This window comes from Crinia signifera, chromosome 5 (assembly GCF_055691185.1).
Source record: "Crinia signifera chromosome 5, ASM5569118v1, whole genome shotgun sequence".
Classification (NCBI taxonomy): Eukaryota; Metazoa; Chordata; class Amphibia; order Anura; family Myobatrachidae; genus Crinia; species Crinia signifera.
In genome coordinates this window covers 61,235,389-61,261,973 of record NC_139221.1, presented here as the reverse complement: position 1 = coordinate 61,261,973, position 26,585 = coordinate 61,235,389, and the positions used below count along the sequence as shown (strand labels likewise).

At 44.3% G+C, this 26,585-nt stretch overlaps 1 protein-coding gene across 5 annotated transcripts in view; it reads left to right on the top strand.

The window, feature by feature from the left end:
* TPD52 (tumor protein D52) overlaps window positions 1-26,585 on the top strand; it is a 70,210-nt gene that overhangs the window by 33,870 nt on the left and 9,755 nt on the right. The window contains exons 1-4 of one of the 5 annotated variants that reach the window (XM_083187319.1): window positions 16,095-16,752; window positions 20,870-20,976; window positions 22,297-22,445; window positions 22,883-22,984. In XM_083187319.1, the coding sequence (XP_083043445.1) occupies window positions 16,614-16,752; window positions 20,870-20,976; window positions 22,297-22,445; window positions 22,883-22,984 (497 nt within the window). In that variant the 5' untranslated portion in view covers window positions 16,095-16,613. Of the gene's footprint in view, window positions 1-16,094; window positions 16,753-20,869; window positions 20,977-22,296; window positions 22,446-22,882; window positions 22,985-26,585 lie in introns of those variants that run through there. The other 4 variants (XM_083187321.1, XM_083187317.1, XM_083187318.1 and 1 more) reach the window with 4 other exon arrangements.

Here is a 26,585-nt window from a genome sequence, read left to right as displayed (position 1 = left end):
GGCGGCCACCTATATTGATTAATTAAAATATATCACATTCATATACAGCTTACAAGTACATAAAATATAATAAACCTTTTATATAAACAGCAAGGTTACTTCTAGTCTCCGCCCAAGGTGTTGGATCTAATAACTGGAATATGCCACACAGTTATCTGCTCCTCGTATGGATGATATAATTGCTGGCTTGTACCCACAGTGATGCCGGGCTACGGAACTCACAGTGGGGAGACTATATAAATGATAAGTGTCTCACCAGAGGACAGTCCGTTTAGCACTGGATGTTGCATATGTTGGTGTGCAAATAGCACTTATCTCACCCGTGCTGGTCCTTTAAAGGTGATGGTCGATGGAGTGTCCCGCTAGAGGAGATTACCGGGGCGGTCCGTAGGTGTTTGATGCGGCTAGCGTGACTCTCACTCCTGCTGCCGGTAACTGGTGGTCAGAAGCTGTGGCTGCGTGTCTCTCACACACATATGCTGTATCTCCTCCTCCCAGCGTTCTCCAAAAGAAAGACTGTGGCAGGAGCGGCTCTTGATAACGGGGAGCCGTCTAGATGGGTGGTTGTAGTCTGTGGGCAGTAGTCCAACAATCTTGGGCTGATATAGATGAGGAACCAAATGGCTGGGTGTAGGCTTCTAACGCGTTTCGCCCTCCAAAAGGGCATTTTCAAAATAATCTCGAGTAATCTCCTCTCAGCGGGACACTCCATCGACCATCATCAGTTACCATCACCTTTAACCCCTTCAGTGGCAATCCCGAGAATTTTCCGGGCTGTGCCTCAGTGCCCAGTCTGGCAAGCCCGGAAAATTCTCAGGATTGCCACTGTTTTCAGCCGGCTCCCTCCCCTCTGCGGCGCCTCCGGCTCCCTCGTTCTCCCCCCTCCCCTCCGGGTTTTGTATGAAGTCCCCAGGGACGCGGCGCGGGGGGCGCAGGTCCGGGCATTGACAGTGATTGACAGTGCAGCGGCGTTGCCTGGACCCAGGGAGCAAGTGGTGGTTTGTTCTTTTGTATGTTGGTGTGCAAATAGCACTTCTCCCACCCGTGCTGGTCCTTTCACCCCTTCAGTAGTGTTTTTTTTTTTTGGGGGGGGGGGGGGGGGAGTGCTCCCCACTGGGCGAGTTTCTTATGGGGAGCGCTCCCAAAAAAAAAAAGGGGTTAAAGCACAGGAGAGATAAGTGCTATTTGCACACCAACATATGCAACATCCAGTGCTAAACGGACTGTCCTCTGGTGAGACACTTATCATTTATATAGTCTCCCCACTGTGAGTTCCGTAGCCCGGCATCACTGTGGGTACAAGCCAGCAATTATATCATCCATACGAGGAGCAGATAACTGTGTGGCATATTCCAGTTATTAGATCCAACACCTTGGGCGGAGACTAGAAGTAACCTTGCTGTTTATATAAAAGGTTTATTATATTTTATGTACTTGTAAGCTGCATATGAATGTGATATATTTTAATTAATCAATATAGGTGGCCGCCTATTTGTTTCTTCATTTTTTATAGTAATAAAATGTACAATATTTAATATATATATAGTCTCCATTTTTTGAGTATGTCAATTCATTCACGGTGTAACAAGAAAATTAATATTCATTAGCGCAGTCTTTCCTTGTCTTTGGACAAATAGTATCTTTCTGTGTGGATTCAGGGCCAGGGATCTATATAAAATATATAGGATTATTGCTAATGCCAATTTCACACACCTGTGCAGAGGGTATGAAAGCGGAGACTGAGCAACGCTAAGCCAGCCCTCTGACTAAGTCCTCCGTGATGAAATGCGTAGGGGCGTGGCCTAGCGTCGCTGAGATCGTGGAGCCAGAAGGAGTGTAACCGCTCCAACTTGAGAAATGCTGTGCACTTAGTTATGCTGTCCAAACCGCAACAATTGTGAGCCGCTCTGTATGTATATATATATATATATATATATATATATATATATATATATATATATATATATATATGTGTGTGTGTGTATATATATATATATATATATATATGTGTATATATATATATATATATATATATATATATTCTTTAATTGGTTTTCCAGTGGTTTAATATTGGTATTCAAAATTACTGATTGCTGAAAAAAGTCCGCAAATCGGTGAAAACCGTTGTGGATTGGTGAAAGTGTCCGTTTCCGACAAAACAGATCCGACTTGTTTTAGAGTCAGATCTGTTTTTGTGGAACCTGCCTTCATTGCTGTCTATAATGGTAGCATTGAGTAGGCTACGGCCGCTATTTTTGCCGGCGGAAATAGTGTCCGCATCTGAATACCCCCCTTGTCTGTGTACCACACACCCAATTTATCAGTGTCCTTTATCTTCTCACACATTGCTACCTATTCCAAAAGAAAGACCTAAATACGATCCTTTCCTTGGACATTTTGCACAGCCCTGGTTTTGGCACCTGGATAAACAAGAAGAAGATTTGTGAGCTGGAACATTGCTCTCCGTACATCTTGCGTGCAGCATTACTGTAGCCTGCAATTTGATATTTGTACTTGAATTTCACAAGAGGTTTAGAATATCATACAATATCCGCAGATTGATGGTGTGTGCGGTCACAGCACAAACCTTGCGGCACATTGGATCCACACCTAGCAGGAAACCCTTCTGTCCAGACAGCTTGCAGCCTGGGACCTGTGCACTCTAGCTGGCATGGGCTGTGTGTGACGTGACTACCAATGGGGTATAGTGTTACTTTATTCGGTCTTACTCTGGCTGTTATGAGGGTCAAACATAAAAAATTAATGTGAGCAGTGTGGACAATTTTTTTTTTATTATTTTCAAGTGAAACCTATACATCACTAAGCACAAACCAAACACTGAACTGATCATTATGGCCAGGAGGTCAACACTATTTAGGTCTATATTCATTAGGGCGACCACTGAAGGTCTATAGGCTTTAGTTTGACACAAGAAAAATGTCGACATGGTCAAAAGGTTGACACAGGCAATAGGTCGACATTGAAAAAATTGACGATCAAAATGTGTTATGTCATGCCCTGCCATCTACCAGGACGTGGAGGGAGAATATAATAGTGTGCCGAGTGTAGCGAGGCACCGTGCCCGAAGCAGGGCATGCGGATACAAAAAGGTTAATGAATTTCTTCTATTCAGCAAATCAAGGGGTGCGCAATAACCACAGCATTGCAACGTTTGCAGAGAGAGGGTCGTGTGTGGTTGTGTTGTGTTGTGTTTGTATATATACATACCTCCCAACTGTCACGATTACAGCGGGACAGTTCCGATTTTCGGGTCCTGTCCCACTGTCCCACCCGCGGCAGGCATTGTCCCGCTGCGGGGGGTGGCAGTTGGGAGACCCCCCTATCTAATAGAATAGACGCTGTGCGCATGCGCACAGCGTCTATTCTCGTATGAAAATGAGGTCGCGGCTAATTAGCATAAGTCGCGCCCTCATTTACATACGAAATGTCCCTATTTCACCGGCACAGAAGTTGGGAGGTATGTATATACACAGCAATTTCCGATTGCTTCATTTTGAACCAGTACATCAGAGGTTAACACGATGGTATGCTGTCCGTTTAGTCAATTCCCATGCTGCCTCTAGCAAATCCAATACTGGTTTCCATTGCGGGTACAGCAAGCAATGTTCTCCTGGAGTTATGTAGCTGTATTTCAAGCCGGGCACTGGTCACATATTATAAGCAGTAGTACGGTGTTATTATTTTTTTAACCAATGAAAAAATAACTCAAAATGAAATGAATAAGTGAAAGCAGTCAGAAATTGAATGTGAATGTAAATCAAACGGTGTTCTTAGGTTACCTGCCTGCTTCCCCTGAGTCCAGAGATGGAGCTAATTATTTCACTTGGGATTATGTGAGGTGACCTGGAAAACATGAACTGTTTGGGGTTCTGAGGACCGAGTTTGAGAACCTATGCACTAATGCATGATCACGAAAGTATGTTTTTTCCAGGGTTTTTTTTTTTTTTCATTTATACTAAAACTTCAAATAATGGTACAGCTACTTGCTGGATTATCTATTGATGCTTAGTGCAGCACTTCTAAAATATCCTGCCTGAATCGCAAACTGTTATAATAAGTAGATCAAAATCTGTAACCATGAGAACCATTTGTCCAACCCAGTGAGGTGCAGTGAGGTCATTGGTTGGGGAGGCATTAACTAGTGTTGAATAAGAATGATTATATATTATATTTATAAATGATAAATATCTTTGTATTAAAGCTCTGGAGTAGACAGGTGAGGCTCTGCCTACCTGGGCCACGCAGGGACGTGCAGTCAGGGGAGGCAGTGCCTCACCTGTCATAAATTATAAAAAAAAAAATACTAAGATATTTAACACACATATAGTGTGCAATAAATATCTTATTTGTATTTTTTTTATATAATTTATGTGGTGGGACACTGTGGGGAGGCTGGGAGGCATCGGGACCTGTGCCTCCTGCTGACAATGTAAAATTGCCAGCAGCGGGGGGGCGGATCTAAGGACGGCCACAAAAAGTGGCTGAAAATCCCATTAGAAACCAATGGGGAAGCGGCACCTACACATCTGCCTCAGTGACAGGGCTGTCACTGAGACAGATGTGATAGGACAGCAAATACAGGCTGTCATACACTGACAGCCTGTATCCGCTCTCAGAGCCAGCCCTATCTGCCGGGATCAGAGCGTGCAGCAGCAGCTGGACCAGACACCCCCTCCCCAGAAGCTATTACCTGCAAGGGTCGGGCACTGGCAGCGGGCATCTGCGGTGGCAGGTATGGGCGGCTATAGTAGCAGGCAGCACCGGCGGTAGTGGGCATCTGCGGCGGCGGGAGCGGGACTCGTTCACAGCGAAGGGGCCAGGACGGTAGTGTTCCTTGTGCTGTGTGCAGGGAGCCAGTTAATGTGCCAGAGTGCCCCTGCAGCCGCACACGTGAAAGCCCACACTCCGCTGACGCCTGTGTCCTGTCCCCGTAGCTGCCGCTGGGAAGCGCAGTAGAAGAACCAGTGGCTGCAGCAGGGGGTCTGTGAACGGGTGTCCGGTGGAAGAGGAGGGTGAGCGCATACACCAGGAGAGCAGGGCACGGAGAGGCAGCCCTTCCCGCTGCGTGACAAGAGGGAGCACCCTTCTCCTGGTCCTGGCTGGGGGTGGCTGCTGGTACACACAGACCGCCCGGCCCCAGATGTCTGCTTTATCTTCCAGCCTCAGACTCCGGGGGCCGGCCTGTGTGCTAGCAGCTTGGGGGAGCACAGCATCGGGTGCATACATCACTGTGTAAGGTGACTTCCAGCACACACACACATATATATATATATATATATCAGGGTTGCCGACCCTCCCGGAATTTCCGGGAGTCTCACGAAAATCGGGTCCCCCCTCCCGGCTCCCGGAAGGGTGGGCAACCCTCCCGGATTAAGGGGGCACCCCCGCTGTCCCCCGGATCGCGGCATTAAAATGCCGCAATCCTCGGGTCTCAGAGGAGGGAGCGGAGCTAAAATGACACAATCGCGTCATTTTAGCCCCGCCCCCTCCATGGAGATCGCATCATGGGGCGGGGCTTAGTGATGTCACACTTAAGCCCCGCCCCCTGAACGGCTGCTGTAAAACTCTCCTCTCCGGGCTTCTCCCGGAGAGGAGAATAACAAAGTCGGCAACCCTGATATATATATATATATATATATATATATATATATATATATATATATATATATATATATATATATATATATATATATATATATATATATATATATATATATATATATATATATATATATATGCTTTATATCAATCAATCAGAGCCTCACCAGTGACTGACCTCACCGCACGTCACTGGGGCCACGTCACTGCTGCATGTATAGTTGAATTATAAAGAACAGCAACTTTTTAAAAGGTAGAACCATGCTGAGCAATGACATATAATAAAATATACCTGCGTTCTCTTTAGCTAGAAATAAAATAGTGCACTGTACAACAGCTATTCAGACATGTGCTGCTTCCAGTTCTGCATACACTTACAGCCGTGGCCTGATTGTTCAGCCGCAGGTGTAGTGTTACTGCGGTGTGAGCTAGGGTAGGGTCTCTCAGCTAAAGCAAACACAGGTAATCTTTAGGACACACTGCTTGTGCAAACACGATCCTGGAGCTGCCCAGATCCTGCTGTGTAACTGAGCACATCCTGTAATTTTCCAGGTGTCATACATACATACATTCTGTGAAAGCCGCTGCCCAGCATGATGTCACACCACTGAGTCATTTCCACACATTCACTGGAACTATTTGTAAAAGGTAAATCCTTCCCAGTGGTGACTGGCGTACACAATGATGGAATTTATTGCAATTTACTGTATACTGTTCCTAGAAGACAATAATAAGTTTCATTGTATGTTTCTTCTACGATCCCCATGGCAGCCATACATTGGGATATTCCCTTCCCCCATCAGAGCAGACAGGATTGATTTCTCTTGGGACCGCCCACCTTGGGTATAATAGACCCCTCCTTCCCCTCTGCTGTATCTTTTTTCCTGTCTCCGTGTTAGAGTAGACAGAGTAGGCAATTATTTTTTGTTTAAACAGGGTTACCTCGGCAGCATGGAGCTGAAGGGGTGGCTCCCCGGGGAGAAGAAGGCGCAGGAGGCCAGTCTAACTTGTCTCCTTGCGCACACATACCCTGCCGCTGGCTGGGAGGATTCTGGAGTGGACGGGCTCCAGCCAGGCTTCCGGACATCCACGTGTGGTCTCCCCGCAGCGTCAGCCCCGCTGGAAGCCGCGGCTGCACGCGACAGCATCTAAAGGCAGAGGGGGCGGAAGTGCCGAGGTCGCGTCACTTCCGCCCATAGACGCCGGTAGTGCGTCTCGCAATTCAGTCCCCTGGTTACACGGGACGGGGGAATTGGTTCCGCTCGGCTATCCTGATACTCACGCTAATTCTGGCGGCAATTCAGGGGTTAAATAGCCGCAGTAATGGCGAGTTCAGCGGCGTGTAAAGTGGTTACAGCGTGGAGTACTACACTGTGTGCTGTGTTTTCAACCATGGATGCGCCTTCTCCCCAGAAGCCTGATGATGCCCCAGTGAGGTAAGCCCTTTGGTTTTGGGCATCAGTTGTTTATTTCTGAGTTAGATATTGAGCGTAGCTTCTCTCTTTTAGTGTGCCTGTCTCTCCTGTGCATAAGAAGAGAACAGCTAAGAAAAAGTTCACTGAATCCATATGCATGACATGTGACCAGTCCTTCGCTTCAGCACAGAAAAAGGCTATATGTGATCTATGTGAGATGGCACAAACTAAAGTGTTAAAGAAATCAGAACATACTGAGGTCATTAAGGAACTAATGGCATGGTTGAAGGAGAACTTTGTCTCTAAAAATGAGTTTACCCAGAGCCAGTCAGTAAAGAGGTCTAGAGTGCAGGCTGAATTCACACCTGAAGAGGATTCTTCAGAGGATTTAGAATGCGAGGATAAGGGTTCGTCAGAGGAAGGCGAGCTAGAAGAAATCAGAACATTTAATTTGGATCTGGTAGAAAACCTGTTAAAACACATATACAAGGCTATGAACTTTAAAGAGCTGGCATCTACCTCTGACACTAAAGATCCACTGTACGAAGACAGGGACAAAAGAGGGAGAACCTTTCCTGTAAATAAAGTCATAAGAGAGATGATACTTAAGGAATGGGTCAGCATTGACAAGAGAGTCACCCTAGGGAACAGGGTGGAAAGAATGTACCCGTTCAAAGATGAAGAATTTCTCGGCTGGTGCACTACACCTAAAGTAGACGCGGCGGTGGCTGAAATTATTTCAAAATCCACCATTCCGGTAGAGGACGCGGCGGCATTTAAGGATGCCATGGATAGAAGAATGGAAACATCATTTCGCAAGGTCCATTCAGCATCAGCAGGTTCCCTGAAGACGAATGTGGCGGTGGCCTCAGTAGCCAGGGCGATTAGATTGTGGTCCTCTAATCTAAGGACAGACATAGAGGAGAAGATATCCAAACAGTATCTTATTAAAAATCTGGACATTATACAGAAGGCTGTTGACTTCCTATGTGAAGCTTCTCTTGATGGGGTCTCTTTTGCAGCAAAGACTATGGTGGCAGGCGTAACAGGCCGTAGGGCTCTTTGGCTAAAACCCTGGAATGCTGACGCTAATTCCAAAAATAAACTGGCGAACTTACCCTTTGAAGGAAAATTCTTGTTTGGGTCCAAACTTGATACCATGATACAGAGAATTTCAGGGGGAAAATCTGTTCGCTTACCCCAAGAGAAGAAGAATCGGTTTAATTTTCCCGCCTCCACAAGACAGGCATATAGAGAGGCAAAGACATATCGTCCGGGGAAGACGTATTACAAGAGGGGGAGTACCAGTACCTCTAGACAGTCATTTCGTCAAAACTTTCGTGGCAGATACCAACCCGAAAAGGATTGGAACCAGAAAGGAAAACTATGACTATCTCCGAAAGAACAGTATTGGCGCCAGACTACTGAGGTTTGTGACGAACTGGGAAGAGATAATAAGGGACACTTGGGTGCTGAATATAATTCATCAGGGCTACTATATCGAGTTCGAAACAGCACCTCTCCATCACAGATTTGTAAGATCAAGGATACCAGGCGTACCCGAAGAAAAGAAAGCCCTACTTCTGAAATTAGAGCAACTCCTACAGACGGAGGCCATAGAGGAGGTTCCAGAAGAAGAACAGGGAAAGGGCTTTTATTCGAATCTATTTCTGGTGAAGAAACCGAATGGAACGTTCAGAACTATCCTGGATCTCAGAGATCTGAATGTCTACATAAAACAAATAAAGTTCAAGATGGAGACCCTGAGTTCCATAGTTATGGGAATCAGAAGGGGAGACTACCTTGCATCAATAGATTTAAAGGATGCGTATTATCATATCCCAATAAATCAGGGACACAGAAAATTTCTCAGGTTCTCGGTGGCCAATCGTCATTTTCAATTTACCTGTCTTCCATTTGGGCTGAAAACTTCTCCGAGAGTCTTTTCCAAGGTGCTAGTTACAGTGATTGCGGCTCTGAGGCTCCGAGGGATTCAGGTATGGCCCTACCTAGACGACCTACTCATTGCAGGAGACTCTGTGAGACAAACAGAGGACAATGTAAGGAAGACGATAGATCTGCTACAACTTCTAGGTTGGGTGATAAACACAGAAAAGAGCCAGACGGCCCCGACTCAAAGGATACAGTTTTTAGGGGCTATGATAGACACAGTTCAGTTTCAGATATCCCTGTCGGCCGAGAGATGTCTGAAGATTCAAGAGCTAACAAGTCTAGTGTTACGGATAGACGGCGGCCCGCTGAGTATGGCTATCCAGTTGCTGGGTATGATGGCATCCTGTATCAGGATCATCCCGTGGGCGCAGTGGAGAATGCGACGACTTCAGTGGTCCATCATCCCATTACAGAAGACCGGCTATGCCGAGCATCACCGGTTCAGGCTAAGTCAGGAGGTAAGACAAGACCTAAAGTGGTGGCAACAGGGTTTAGAAGAAAGGAGTACCAGTCTAAAAAATCCGACATTCCGAATACTAACTACGGATGCCAGTCTCACCGGTTGGGGAGCTCATATAGAGGGAAAATCTATACAAGGCTCCTGGACAAGGAAAGAAGCAAGGAATTCTTCAAACGTGAGAGAATTACAAGCGGTCTGGGAGTCCATACAACTCCTAAAGGAAGACATTCGCCATTCACATCTGAGAGTAATGTCAGACAATGTGACAGTAGTGTCCCACATAAATCACCAGGGGGGCACAAGAAGCATCAAACTCATGCAGATGTCAGAAAAAATACTGAGCTGGGCGGAGGACAATCTAGAGTCCTTATCAGCAGTATATATCCCAGGCAAGAGGAATGTACTAGCAGACTTCCTGAGTCGAGAAGTGATATCGCCAGGGGAGTGGGAGCTGAATGCAGAAGTTTTTTCCCAGATAGAGAAAATATTCGGTACCCCAGAAGTAGACATGATGGCCAGCTTTCGGAACAGAAAAGGTGAACAACTTTTTCTCAAAATCATTTCATCCGCAAGCTCTAGCCATAGATTCCCTTTCAGTGAAATGGAACTTCAAACTGGGCTACATATTTCCCCCCCTTTCCGATGATCGGGAGAGTCTTAAAGAAACTGAGAGAAGATCGGGTCGAGGTAGTGGCAATACTGCCCTACTGGCCGAGGAGGCCCTGGTTCGTCAGCGTCCTAAAGATGGCGGTTCAGGAACCGTGGTCACTGCCCAACAGGCAGGACCTACTGCATCAGGGTCCGGTCTATCATCCAGAGCCAGCAAGGTTGTCGCTAAAGGCATGGAGATTGAGCGGGGCATATTAAGAAGGCACAACTTGTCATCCCAAGTCGTGGAAATGATGCTGAAGGCCAGAAAGAACATTTCTTCCTTATCCTATTATAGAACTTGGATCAAGTTCATCGAATGGGGTCAGTTCGGTGGTGACTTTTTTCATCGATATCAACAGATAAAGTCCTGCAGTTTCTATATGACGGTTTTCAGTTGGGTCTTGCCCCAGCAACGATAAAAGCTCAGATTTCTGCCCTAGCAGTACTATTAGACAGGCCTTTGGCTGAAGAAAGGCTGATAAAGAGGTTTAATAGAGCCATGAGGAGGATCAGACCGCCAGTCAAGGCTATAGTGGCACCATGGGACTTAAACCTTATGTTAGCGGTATTAGCTAAACACCCCTTTGAACCTTTAACAGAGTGTCCTCTAAAGTATCTAACCTGGAAGACGGTGTTCCTGGTCGCAGTCACCTCGGCTAGAAGAGTAAGTGAGCTCCAAGCTCTGTGGATAGAGGAGCCTTATCTGGTTATCTTCCCAGATAGAGTGGTACTGAGGACACATCCTGAATTCGTACCTAAGGTGATATCCTCATTTCACCTCAATCAGGAGATTGTGTTACCTAGTTTCTACCCAGAACCGGAAAATGAGGAACAACGAAGTTGGCATACGTTGGACCTAGTCCGGGTCATCTCAATATACCTGGAAAGAACTAAAGTCCTTAGATCGACCAAACACCTATTTGTCATCCCGAGTGGTGTCCGTAAAGGAAAGGAACCAGGAAAACAAACCATATCCAGATGGATAAGAGAGACGATCGTGGCAGCCTACAGACTGGAGGGCAAGAAAGTACCTCCCATAGTACAGGCACATTCCACAAGGGCAGTCTCGGCGTCATGGGCGAACAGGGCCAGAGCTTCAGTGACCGAGATCTGCAAAGCTGCTACCTGGTCGTCAGTACACACCTTTGTAAAACATTATGCACTTGATGTTTCTCTTGCCCACTTTGGGAAGCATGTTCTCCAAGAGGCAGTATCTGCGGATACCTCTGTATAATAAAAATATTCATGCTTAACACTACCCTCCCGTTTATTTGTCTTGGGTATGTCCCAATGTATGGCTGCCATGGGGATCGTAGAAGAAAGAGTCGAATTATACTCACCGATAATTCCTTTTTCTTCCTAGAGATCCCATGGCAGCCACTGATTACCCTCCCTTGTATTATGATGTGTTTTCTCTAGGGACCTTGGTACGGAGACACTCAAAAGATACAGCAGAGGGGAAGGAGGGGTCTATTATACCCAAGGTGGGCGGTCCCAAGAGAAATCAATCCTGTCTGCTCTGATGGGGGAAGGGAATATCCCAATGTATGGCTGCCATGGGATCTCTAGGAAGAAAAAGGAATTATCGGTGAGTATAATTCGACTCTTTTTCTGTATATTAGATGGTCTCGCACCTGAGTACGCCCTGTACTGATGCTATATTAGAGTATGCAATTTGTAGCTTCCATCCTTATTGTCTCATTTACCCTATTAATGATCATATTTCGTTTATAGCTTTGTGTAGGCTCACCATACTATCCCTTTAAACTAGGGATGTGCACTGGCCACTTCCAGTGTTTTAGGTTGTATCTCCGGCAGTGTTTTGGATCTGTTCCAAAACACCACCCTTCAGTGTTTCGTATCTGTATTAAAAAACAAACATAAACATTGCTAAAATTGCAGTTTGTTATGTGTTTTTTGCTCCTCAATAACATAAATTTTGGTACTTGTTTAGTTTCACGGCGGCAGCTTACGCCGTCAGCGTAGCGTTTGTCAGAAGTAGCGTAGTGTTCCCATGGCCGCTTCGTTATCAGCATAGGCTGCCGTCGTGAAACTAAACAAGTAAATACCGTACTGTTGCCGGGAACTGCATCTCTGTCCCCGGCGTCCCTGGCAAGCCTACTCAGCGCCTCTCTCCGCCAATCTCAATCCCTTTTCAATCTGAGCTGCAATTTCATTGGCAGTTGTATTTGTATTTGTAACTACAGATGGTGTGTCTCTCAGCCAGCTCAGGGAATCGCCAGAAGCTCTGAACAGTGAGCTGCACGGTGCTGACATTTCTATCCATGCTACAAGACCTTTGGCTATACCACTGCTGAGGAAAGTTTGCTGGGAGGACAGCACAAAAAACTCAGCAGGGGAAGAATTCTGCTAATATGTAAAACCTCCAAATACAGTTGCAAGAAGAAGTATTTGAACATTTTGGAAGTACCTGGATTTCTGCATAAATTAGTCATAAAATGTGTTCTGATATATATTGTTATGACTTCATATAAGTCACAACAATAGACAAACACTGTCTGCATAAAAGAATGCCACACAAACAATTATATGTTTTTATTGACCACCCCATGTAAACATTCACAGTGAAGGGTGGACAAAATATGTGAACCCCTAGGATAATGACTTCAAGAACTAATTGGAGTCAGGAGTCAGCCAACCTGGAGTCCAATCAATGAGAAGAGATTAGAGGTGTTGGTTAAAGCGGCCCTATAAAAACACACAACAGTTTGAGTTTGCTATTGCCAGGGACCTTATTCTGGTTGATTTGCAAGGCTGTGAATTCGCAGCCTTGCGATTCCCCCAGATGCCGTTAAAATATTCTGTGGACAGATGAAGCCAAAGTTGAGTTGTTTGGAAGGATCACACAACACTGTGTGGAGAAAAAAAGGCACAGCACACCAACATCAAAACCTCATTCCAACTGTGAAGTATGGTGGAGAGGGCATCCTGGTTTGGGCCTGATTTGCTGCCTCAGGGCCTGGACAGATTGCTATCATCAATGGAAAATTGTATTCCCATATTTATCAAGAAATTTGAATGAGAACTTAAAGCCATCTGTCCACCAATTGAAGCTCAACAGAAGATCGGTGATGCAACAGGTCAACTACCCAAAGCACAGACAACCGCATGGCTTCAACAGAAGAAAATATGCCTTCTGGAGTGGTCCAGTCCGAGTCCTGACCTCAACCCAATTGAGATGTTTTGTAAAGAGGAATTCCTCCTGACCATTGTGCAGGCCTGATAAGCAACTATAGGAAATGTTTGGTTGAGGTTACTGCTGCCAAAGGGGAGGGTCAACCAGTTATTGAAGCCAAGGGTTCATATACTTTGTCCACCCTGCACTGTGAATGTTTACAGGGTGTGTTCAATAAAAACACGCAGACTGTGTTTGTCTATTTTTGTGACTTGGATGAAGATCAGAACATATTTTCTGACCAATTTATGCAGAATTCCAAATGGTTCACACTTTTTCTTGCAACTGTATCTGGTATTTGCTGGTAAACACTTTACCTCATTGCCCTATGAAAGGAAACAAGGCGTACTGATTAAATGCAGCAACACTTAGAGAATAGAAAGCTTTATAAACAAAGGGGCGGGATGCAGCAAGTATCAAATGCAATGCTTTCCGCCATTCTCTGTATGCGTATCAGCGTTTACTAACGTTGTATGCATGAAGATTGAAGCAAAGGACAGTTCTTGCTGTTAAGACCCATATGCACTAGGCGACCCTGACCGCCATCGATATAGTTAATAATATCAGCCGTGGGTGACCGATATTGAGTGTACACGCTGAAGGATATCACCTGCTGAACATGCGGGTCATTTGGGTATATAGCCAGCTTGACCTGCATGTTCAGCAGACCTCAATGGTTGTTAAAGATGCATGGGAGCGTGCTTAGTTAATGATGCTGAGTGTACACATGAGAAGATATAGTTCAAGATATCACTCTGAAAGCCCTTTCACTATATCCTATGGGGCTTAAGAGCCTTGTGTATGGGGCTTAAGAGCAGTCATTGGTAATGGTAGGACTTTTGGTTTTAGGACCCGAAGTCCTATCTGCATATGCATCAAGGGCAGTGCAATAGAAGCTACACTATTTCTATAAGGCAATCCGTTGTTGGTAAATCCTACTGAACCTGTTTCAAGAATATTGGTTGCCCAGGTGCTGCCCCCTCCTATTGGTTGCCCAGGTGTTGTTACTCCTTATTTCAATTGTCGGTAAATCCTACTGAACCTGTTTCAATAATATTGCTTGCCCGGGTGCTGCACCTCATTCGGTACCTTTTGAAACATTCTATTACACATTTATACTGGTGGCAGACTGTTTAGAGTTGTGGTTTAACAGCGGTCAGGGATGGCGGGGTTAATGTTCCACGGCTGAAAAGTTAGCAAGTGCATTTGAACAATATAAACAATGGTCCACAGGATTCATTTAATTGATTATTGCATTCTTCACATTACTAGCGATGGGGATGCCAAACAGAAATTGTTATTCATTAGGTTACACTGTTCTACTCACTTGTACTGTGCCCCCCACCCTGCCCCCCACCCTACCCCCCACCGGCCTGTAGTTAGTATGTAGCATAGCAAGTAGGAGTTACCAACTGCCCACTCCTTCAAAAGGGTAAAGGTGCCCACACACTGGAACGATTTTTTGGCCGATTGTCGATAACTCGTCCGATATATCGTCCGATGTTTACCGATCATTGGTCGAAAATCGTCCGGTTTCGGTCCGATGCGGGATCCCGTGTAACTTTTGCTAAATCTTCTGATTTTACCTGCTGCATGAAAGATCAGAAGATTTAACAAAAGATCCATAGGAACGCACACGGGATCTTTGGTAAAGATATGTGCTTGCCTGAAATCTTTTGTCCAGGACAGGCAAAAGATTTAAAGGCTAATTTATGCGCACATCTTTGGATCGCAGATCTTTCTAGTGTGTGGGCACCTTAAGTTACACAGCTGTAACTGAACGGGGGCAGGATGGCCTCCGGACAGCTGGGATTCCAACTTACAGGGGCTATTCTCCCTCGTGCTGCTCCTGATTTTAGCCATTCTTTTAACAATCCTTCCACTAAAAATTGAGTTATGGTAATCCATTAGCTGTATGAGAAGATTTTGTTTATCCATCCTGAGATCTAGCTTGAGAGCTGTTGGTCCGGCTGGTCGCCCATTATGAATCCTAGTCTGGGGTCCAGTGATCTAACTGGCATTTCTTGGCAGACTAGCATTTCGGTTCCTTATAACACCTCTGCAGCTGGCCAAACCTTTATCTTGCCCAGGGCTCCAGGAGGTCTTAATGCAGCTCTTCTGCCACACTAAATAAATGGGATCTGTCCACAAATCGTATGAATGCATTAGTGGGATGTTTTTTTTTTTTTTAATCCATTGATCTGTTAGATTTGTACTTCCGCAATAAACTGTCTTCAGACTGTTGTTGTCTTTCATTGATTCCTGCTAGGACAGCCCAAACCCTGGCTGGATGTATAGCCGGTGAAACTGTACAGCAGAAAGTATTATCTTATGAGCAGAACTAACGTGCTAATGTGATGATAGTATTTCTTACAGCGCTGAAAGGTTATTAAAAGGGGGATACGTGTTCTTAGTCCTCTCCATATGTTACAAATGTTTATCATGTCCTGTGCAGCAGCTCCTCCAAGTGGCCTCTGTAAAACCAGGTCACAAGCTAATGACTGTCACCGAACACCACTAAGTATTATCTGCAAGGCCCCAGCACAAGAGACAGATAATTCCCAAGGCTCTGCGGTTTGGAGGCCGGGATGCATTAAGTAATGGATCAATTCTAAAAAGCACTTTCCTGTAGGGCATCCGGTGCATGTCCTTGCTATAAATGCTTTTGTAGCTATATATATATTTTTTTTTTTTATGAACGTTCTCCTAGCACAGTAAAGCACAAAGAGACTTTACACATATCCTCAGCAAGAATCCCTGTGCCTGATGGTCAGAGCACAGATGGCATGCACCATAGAATATTGGCCGGTAATCTGTTTGTGTCCTAGAAGATTAGGAAGGTCCTGGTTTTGCATGTGAAATCAGCTGATATTTTGACTAAATTAATTGTCTGCATTGTTTCTGCCCTGAACCCTTCCGCCAGTCTGGGAAGAGGACTGACACGCACACAAGGCGCTTTCATATTGCGTGACACAAGTAAAAGTAATTTTTCTTTTTCTATGAACGATGCCACGAGAACTGGAGCAGGATTTTACTATTAGATAAATATAGTAAGCCAAGCCCTGTGTAGGCAAGACAACTCCTTCATAAGCAGTCACTGATTAAACAGCCTCCTGATGCAGTCATGTGAGCGCTGATGGATCTTCGGGGAAATTGGGAGGATGTGTTGTGGCCTTGTTAGGCCGTTTTGAAAGAAAAAAAAACCCAAACTATTTGTTTGGAGGCCAGAGCGAAGGAACTTGGGAAAGGATGGAACGGTGAAGCAAAAGGCTATTCGATGTACTTGGATACAATGGCCCACTAGGACAATTTAACCGTCATGGATTCTAGAGAGTTTGATCTTCAGGAGGACTACAAGTCACCTTTCAATTTTGACAGTGGAGTCAACAGGAATTACCTGTTCTTGTCGCCCGGTCTGAGCAACACTCCCCCGGATTCACCAACTCGGCAGAGCACGGGTAAATGTCAGACTTTCTCTGCATTTGGGGGACTTATGGGGAGCTTATCTCCAGTATACATAAAGGCGGTGGGCTGGGTGTGATATATAAAGTGGACACCAGAAGGACGACATGATACTGACATGTCGGCGTTGCCAGAATTTCAACATTGCAGTTTTCTATAGACTTCTAAACTAACCGTGAACCCTAACCATAATCACAGCCTACCGCTAACCCTACAACTGGTGAAAAGACAGCTGTCGACATTCACAATGTCAACATTGTCGACTTTCTGATATTGTTGACATTCTAAATTTTGATATTATGTATACCATTTGAGAGAGATGTGTGCACTTTGCTCCTGATAATATATACAGGGGAAAGTCAGCCGTGGTGCAGGCTTTGCAGTGTGATTTCTATGCTCTATTGTTTTAGAATACTGGATATAGTAAGTAAGTTTTTTTAATTTATATAACACACATTCTACCACAGGACTCAAGGTAGTATATGGCATCACAGTACAGCATACATTTTGATTATTATACGCCAAGATGGATGCGGTCATAAGATACACAGACCTTGTAGCCTGTGATGTATTTGTGCTGATTCAAAATTGCAAATCCTGTATGTTTTTTATTTACTGTTGACTGGTGAGCTGGTTTCCTGTCTGAAGTGTAAGCTAAATATCTATATGTGGTACTTTCGGGAGCTTTTGTGCATAATTCTCACATTTACAACATAACTTAAAAAAATGCTGCAGTGAGCTGAAAAGTCTGTTCAAAGGGTCACAGACTGCATTGTACAGTGCAAAGGGTCACAGACTGCATTGTACAGTGCAAAGGGTCACAGTCTGCATTGTACAGTGCAAAGGGTCACAGTCTGCATTGTACAGTGCAAAGGGTCACAGTCTGCATTGTATGCGAACATCTCAACAGCTAATACAGTAAAGTATTTTATGAATGTATCATATGTGCTGCAGACCTTTAATTGATCTAGCATTCTCGCTATGCTGTGGCTCGTACCGTGCATCCAGCAAAGAGCTGGCTAGTGTCTACTATCCCCTAGTATTACATATATAGTGACGGCTTCTAGTATATAAATGTTGCTGCGAAGTGAGATTGTTATTTTATTCCAGGTCATTGCTTTTGTATCTTGACATTGCACCCGTCCCCATAACAACATGACTGGTAAATGATTAGAAAGCGGAGGGCACCTGTAAGCGAACCCGGTTTGCAATTACTTTCCTACTAGCAAAATGCCAGACATAAGAAATCCTGCCCTGTTACCAGCCCGCACACATCAGTGCCTGTGCTCTCAGTGCAAGCCAGAATGTAGAAATGATTAGCTTAGTGCACAGCAGAAACCATTGTGGAAACCATACTCCTAATATTCCGCATATTCCCCAAGGTAGAGCTGTCACATTTCTGTGGTGACAAAACTAATTGACATCATCTGTTTTGGGTGACAGGGCTAGGAATTTGTGATCCGATCACCGCCTCCGGTGATTTTATATTTGCTGTATAATTCATGATGCCTGCATATGGCTGTAACCGCCACCCCCCCCCCCCCCCTTACAGACACATACACACACAATTACCCCCCCCCCCAGTTGTTTATGACTTGAAATACACTATAGTTGACAACTTTTCAATGCAATAGTTTCTTAAATGTATTTCTTATCCATTCTAGGCAAGCCGTGCTTCAGCTGTAAATCTCCTTTTAGTCTGCTGTATTATTTTTTGCTTGTTTGCTTTTACTGTGACATTTTTTCACTTATTGCATTAGAAAACAGCTTTGTTTGCGGAATTCCGTTGATATTGGGTTTTGTGCTGCCTCAGGGTATTTAGTAATGTACTTTTTTATTTATTTTTTTATCTACGCCATTCCAAATTTCAGAGAAAAACATGAATGAGAATAAGGATAGTATTAAGGTTTGCTGGCCCCCTACCATCACTGCACCATTGTGTTAATATTAACCCAAAGTGGCTGATTCAACACAATACGGAATGGGGCAAGTTCAGCCCTGTTCCAATGGTGCGAGGTCTGTGGATGCGCATATGCAGTTCGCAGCAACTAACGTAAACTCTACACTTCTCTAAATACCAACACTGTTCCACATCAGTTGGACCATTGGGGCAGATGTATTAAGCCTTAACAAGAGATAAATGCAAGTGTGATAAGGAGAGATAAACGTCCAGCCAATCAGCTCCGTACTGACTTTTTTCAAACACAACCTGTAACATGGCAGTTAGCAGGTGATTGGCTGGACGTTTATCTCTCCTTATCACCCTTGCATTTATCTCTTGTTAAGGCTTAATGCATTTGCCCCAATATCTCACATCATTAAGCTTTCCCGAGCAGGGCCCTCTCTCCTCTTGTGCTTTTCTTCAGTGTCCTGTCCCCTGATGGAACTGTCTTTATTTTACAATATACCTGTCCTAATTCGCATTGTACTGTTAATCGTTATTTTCTTGTTTGTCGCTCAGAATCCTTGTGGGGCCATATAAATAAATGATAATAATTAATCTGTGCTGTTAATGTTTAAGTAAAGGGACTGGTTAATCCTCACACTTCAAACTTGCATTCTCACTCCTTGCCATGAATGAGTCAACTGAGCTGATATGTTCCATGCAGTAACTCTACTAAAGCTTCTAACAAATGAAAACAGCTGATGTTGTCTATCATTGACTTAGGATGCAATAGAGCAGGCATGTCCAAACTATGGCCCTCCACCTGTTGTGAAATTACAAGTCCCATCATGCCTTGCAACAGTTTTGCTATTAGGGAATGCTTAAACTATGGCAAGGCATGCTGGGATATGTAGTTTCACAACAGCTGGAGGGCCACAGTTTGGACACGCCTGCAATAGACAGATGATGCACAGAAACTGGTTGGTTGCTATAAGGCAAGATCATCTGTTTTTTAGTTTTAGAAGCTTTAGTAAATATTCTCCCATGCTTCTGTTGTCATCCAATTGTCCTGATTGGCATGTTTTAATAGCTCCTCCCACATAAGCACCTCCTCATCTGTGTGTCTAAAATAAAAAAAAAAAATGAATACCGTAATCTCTGACCCTCTCACCAGGTGCACCTAAAATGTTTATTGAGGGCAAAATGTATCTGCTGATGTTGGCCCACATTTATACACAAAAGCAAGTTCTAATAAACTTGTATAAAAGTAAACCTCATGGCTGAGAAAAGCGGACGCTTTTTTAAAAAGAAAGTGAAAAAAGAAAATATGGTAGCTACAATGGCCCTACAACGCAGAAGGCGCTGTCAGCTTAAATTTTTTTTTTATAATGGGGGCCATCTGCCATCCCCCAACATGAAATCATCAATTTCAAGATACTGTAGGCAACCAACTGTAAGCCCAGCACCATCCATATAAAAAAGGGCACATCAAGTGCCAAATCGTAGTGCGCAGCTGCTGGGGGAGCTCGGGAAATTTAGGTTGCCTAATTAGGGCCTTATCACTGATAGCTCACAAGTTAAGTATAGGAATTGGTATTGGAGGTTTCAAGTTCAAATCTCTTGCTTGAAGTGTTAAGTATCTAATTTACTGTAAAGAAATAGAAACCTTGTTTAACATCATACATTATCAGTATTTCTGAGCCAATGTTTTTTGATTAATGGTACTACTGATGATTTTTTACTATGTCCCATCCCTACTTCAACCTTCTAAATGGGGTGAATGAAAATAATGGGTGTATTTTAGTTGAGTATGAACAAATCCGTTATTTAGGTATTATGATATTTTCATTTTAAGTGAAGTTTTTAAACCAATAACTACTCACCCCTACATAATCATTTGTAAGGGATGGATAGAGATGGTTACGGCCCAGGTCTGAAAATACTAGGTTCCTAAATGGAGGCCTGCATAGTAACTACTCTCAGCAATTCGGTGCATACCAGGATGTAATACAGATGACTGAGTTTGAATATTTTTTTTTTTTGACATATCGTTAACCAGAGTGCTTCCTGCGCAAGGATTTCATACCGGCTCAAATATGAATTTTACAGGTTATCATTTCCAACTTTCAGGCTTTATACAAGATGCATGTTATGTAATAAGGAAATAATGTTATTTGTAACCCATAATTTGTCCCATTGTAGCTACTAATTTATTTTTTTATCATTAGATTTGCTGAAACCTGAATCTGTACCGGAGGGAGAAGATGCAGCAGCTACTGTGGTGGACGCCTTAACGGAGGAGGAACAGGAACACCTAAGGAAAGAACTTGAGAAGGTGACGTGATGGCAGATTGATATCCTTCAATGTTCCCTCAGTAGGACCAAATATTTACCCTCTGTCTTGGAATAAGACCTGGTGCCACATGTTGAGCTCAATGCAAAGGATAAGAACTGGGGCCAGTGTGGCATAATGCAGTGAGGAGTTGTGAACTGTGGGTGAAGGACTGGAGTGCTCCCTGTCGTCTTTCACTGTTTTAGAGACCAGGGGGTTTATTTAATAACTTGCGAGGTACAAACTGTGTGGGAATTCTGAGGAGTGTGCCTTCAAGTGGCAATCACTGACAAACCACCAAAGTGGAAAAACCACCCAACATTAATTAAGCATCAGCCAATCAGCTCCTAACTACCATGTTACAGGCTGTGATTGAAAAAGGACAGGAGCCGATTGGCTGGTACTTTATCTGGCTCCAAGGCTTAGTAAATAGTCCCCTATACCTCTAATGGCCCATACACACGGTTCGATGTGGTCTATTTTTCTATTTGATTTTGCTTATATAGGCAAAATCTAAACTGAATGGGCATCGAGGGGTTTTTAGCTGCATTCAATGCTGATTCGATCCTGATGTGCAGCCATGCGGCATCAAAATTGAATAGACAAGTAGACTGTGCTGCAAGACTATACTATATAGTTCAAATCAAATGTGTTTTGCTTGCCATTCAATTCGATCCCAATCAAAATTGCACTGTTTGATCACTCCTTTAAGGTGCATACATACTGTACAATTTCATTCATTTTGGCCCTTCTGAACGTGTGTACACTGACCAATTTTCCTTGAACCCAGTGTCCTGGACGAAAAATGCTGAGGAAAGACGAACAATCTAGCTACAGTCTATAGGCTTTTTTTTTTTTTTCTTAAGATATCCACATTGAGCTGTATGCACAGTTGATGAACAACTGGCAGGTACGCTTATCATCCTTCGTCGCATAGACACTGAAAGATATTTTGACCAAGATCGTTCAGAAAAGCCAAAATGGCCGAAATTGGGCAAAAATATTGTACAGTGTGTATGCACCTTACGACTCACACTTGTACATGAAAGGGAAGACTTCTACTTTTATATGCATATAGTCACAGATGCGATTACATCAAAATGTGGTTATGAATATGCAAACATTCCAAAATGCCACCAAGAAATGAAGCCCAAAATACTTCCCAAGCATTTTGAATAAGGGGTGTTCAACCTGTACTACTACAATATTAAACCTGGTCTATTCTGTAAATGTTCCTCACTAATTATATAAAATATGGTTACAGTATCGTAGGCTTTTTTGTCTGATTCAATTTAAAATGTGGGACATTCTAATATTGTGTAGGTAGAAGAAGAGATCGAAACCCTGAATCAAGTGCTAGCTGCGAAAGAGAGGCATCTAGCGGAGATAAAGAGGAAGCTTGGCGTAACCACATTGACTGAACTGAAGCAAAATATTTCCAAAGGACTGCAAGATGTGGCCTCCACCAACATGTAAGCTCAGTCCTAAAACTCTCAACCAGCATTTCTATGGCATGACCCACAGTTAGAAGCAAATTATATGAAGAATCTTGCATTGCAATTTAGAAACCGGTTAGGACACATCCCTTCCTTAAGATAACTCTCTGCATGTTTTACATCTTCCTGTGACAGGGTCACTGTCACAATGTGAGCATGTAAATGGATACAACGTGAGCAACAGAGTAAGCTTTAGATCATAGAAGGAGCAGGATCCCCAGCAGCACAGAGTATATCAGGAGATGAGCGATGTGTCCGTGAGGACAGGGCTGCATGTAACGGGCAGCAGCACAATGTGAATAGGCAATGGAGGCAACTGGGAAATAGTGGAAGGAACGGGTTCAGGAAAATGAGTGTTGGCACCTCTAAATGAAGTTTCATGTGACTGGGTTCTCCTGCATTGTGTTCACCAGGTACAGGAAGACATCAGAAACTCTGTCCCATGCAGGGCAGAAAGCCTCCGCTGCCATTTCCACGGTTGGGTCAGTCATTACGAAAAAGTTGGTGGATGTAAAGTAAGTATCTAAGCAAATACATTTCCCAAGGACCTTTTTCTGCTATACTGTATTTATAATGTTACATCACCCCTTGCAGAGCCAGATTAAGGTCCAAATGGGCCTGGAGCTGAAAATGATCAAGGGCCTATTATGCGCAATAATAGGGGTTGTGGCCAGCACCTAATAATGTGGGGGGCGTGACCAGTGTTCTGTTTGGGTGGTCTGCTCATGGGTGTGTCTGTATTTGTGTAAATACTTTCATCTAATTATATATGCCTGGAAAAGACAGGGTGCTGGCATAAGAAAAATGCAGGGAGACATATTGGTGGGTGCACTCCAAAGGTGCACCAACAGGATGCTGATGTCCTAAGATACTTGCGGGGTGAGGCGGCACTACAGTCATAAAAAATATACTGAAAGACGAAACTTGGTAGACAACATTTCAGCACCTTTTATGTGGTCACCTAAGTTTACCACACCATATACCCCTTATACAAATCATGCAACACAATAGTAACCCCCTTATACTGTACTTGCCTCTTAAACATTATGCCACATGCAGTGGCGGATTCAGGGGGGGGGGGCACCCGGGCACGTGCCCCCCCTGTCATTTATTTTGTAGCTGAGGGCCAGGGCTTTCCAACGAGCCCAGCCCCGTGTCTCTAGCCCCCCGGGAACCGGAGATATCGCCTGGCAAACCTGTAACATTTTTTCCCCATAGGATAATATGGGACCCCTCAATTCCGACCCCCCACCCGGTTCCGGCGGCTGCCAGTTCCTGCCCTGGCATCACAGAAGCTTGTGGTTGATTTCAATCAATTCCAAATCGCTGGGCCTTCAATATGATACCAGGCTGGTCCAAATCGGTCAATCAGTTCCAGAGATATTGCGTGTAAACCGATTTTTTTTATTTTTGAAATGTAATTTCATGGCTGTTCATGTTCTTTGAGGGTAGATTACTCTGGAACCAAACGTTCCAGTTTCACTGGACCAAAATCATTCAAAGCCCACTCAAAAGTTCTTCAATATAATACTTGTCTCATGTAAATGGGTCAGTTGGTTCCAAAGATGTAGCCGGTTAAATGAGATAACTGGTTAAAGGGGGGAGGGGTGGTTTTCTCTACCCCTCACACCAGAAAATGCAGGGACTAGGCTGGTGTAAAAGGGGCCAACCTGGGAATGCATTTTCTGGTGTGAAAGGGGTATTATTTCAAATAGCCGGGACCCGCAGTGCTCTGAATACAGCCAGGCTCTGCCACTGTCAATGGCTATCACTTCTGCCTGGCGGCTGTCCCCCATTTACCACGAGCATGTATTCCCCCTTGGCAATGAGCATGTAATCCCACATGGCAACGAGCATGGAACCTCTGGCAATGAGCATGGAACCCTTAGCAATGAGCATGTAGATAAGCAGCACTTATGTAGCATAATTTTTAATAGGCATCATGGTGTTTGGCATAATACATAATGGACATAATTGTGTGTAACTTAACGTGTAATGGACATTATGGTGTAAATGTTTAATGCGCGCCTTTGGTGGACAATGTTCCTGTTTATGAAGCGTATTATGAATTTTGGCTAAATCTGTGTGGCATTATTCTGGCTCAATCTGTGTGGCATTATGTGAATTTTGTCTCAATCCGTGTTTCATTTTATGCATTTGGCTCAATCTGTGTGGCATTATGTGAATTTTGTCTCAATCCGTGTGGCATTATGTGAATTTTGGCTCAATCCGCTTGGCATTATGTGAATTTTGGCTCAATCCGTGTGGCATTTTATGCATTTGGCTCAATCCATTTGGCATCATGTGTAAGGGGCAAGTATAATGGGGTCTAGTATTTTGTTGCATAATGTGTAGAAGTTGTATATGGTGTTGACACGCACCCTGTTGAGTGGCCACACACCCTTTTTCGGAGCGTGCCTTTGGCGCGCGCACAACTACATCCTTCACTTTTGACGCCATGGTGGGCCTGCGCACTTTAAATGCCAGTCCTATACTTAATTCCATTCCCACCCTCTCCTGCCGCTCTCTTAGCATGTACACTGGCACCACTAACACCACCCCTCCCCCACCCAAACCCTTTTTTATCATGGTGCCCCCCCTGTCATTTTATTCTGGATCCGCCCCTGGCCACATGGAATGAGCCAAAATTCACACTGGCACATGGATTGAGTCAAAATTCACATTATGCCACACAGATTAAGGCAAAATTCACATTTTGCCACATGGATTGAACCAAAATACACACTATACCAGGCATGTCCAAACAGTGGCCCTCCAGCTGTTGTGAAACTATACGTCCCAGCATGCCTTGACATAGTTTAAGCATTCTCTAATAGCAAAATTGTGGCAATGCATGATGGGACTTGTAGTTTCACAACAGCTGGAGGGACATAGTTTGGACATGCCTGCACTATACCAAACAGATTGAGCAATAATGCACAATATGCTCCATAAATAGGGGCATTGCACGCCGAAGGCGCGCTTTAAAAATTTACACCATAATGCCCATTATATTTTAAGCCACACACATAATGTCCATTACGTATTATGCCAAACACCATAATGCCTATTAAAAATTATGCTACATAAGTGTTGCTTACCTACATGTTCATTGCCAGGGGTTCCATGTTCATTGCCAGGGGTTGGATGCTCATTTCCAGGGGTTCAGCCGCCGCCGGGCAGAAATGACAGCCATTGACAGCCGGGCAGAGAGCAGGGGGCTGCCCAGCTGTATTCAGAGCACTGCATGTCCCGGCTATTTGAAATAATACGCCATTCACACCAGAAAATGCAGTGATTTACCCGGGAATATGGTCCCAGGATCATGCAGGGACATTCCCGGACTGGCCCCTTTTACACCAGCCTAGTCCCTGCATTTTCTGGTGTAAGGGGGAGAGAAAACCACCGCCGCCACCCTTTAAACAAACAGCTATATCTTCGGAACCAACTGACCCATTTACATGTAGGCTTCAAATGATTTTGGTCCCGTGAAACTGGGCCGTTTGGTTCCGGAGAAATCTGTCCTCAAACAACATGAACAGCCATGAAATTACATTTCAGAAATGAAAAAAAAATTGGTTTACCCGCAATATCTCTAGAACCAATGAACCCATATGGGCCAGGTATCAGATTGAAGGTTCGACTGAGATCAACCTTGAGCTTCTGTGATGCCGGAGGGGGAACTGGCAGCCGTTGGAACCGGGTGGAGGTCGGAATTAGCGGGTCCCATGTTATTCTATGGGGACAACATTCCAGGTTTGCCTGGCAGTATTTCCGGTTCCCGGGTGGCTAGCGACGCGGGGCTGGGCTCGTTGGAAAGCCCTGGCACTCAGCTAAAAAATGGGCCTACTTGGAGAGTGGGCCTGAAGCTGTAGCTCCATCAGGCCCATTGTTAATCCGGCCCTGACCCCTTGGTTTGAATAAGGTGACTTTTCAGATAGACAGAATATTGTATCTAAACTTACGTTACTCTAAAATAATTTAGTTCAATTCACTATGGTACCCATAGGGGTATTCAATCATTGCCGGTTTTTAGTATGTCTTTCACCCATGCCATTTCACTTATTATTTTTTGGTCTAATGAACATGGGTGAAAACGGATAGAAATTCACAAAA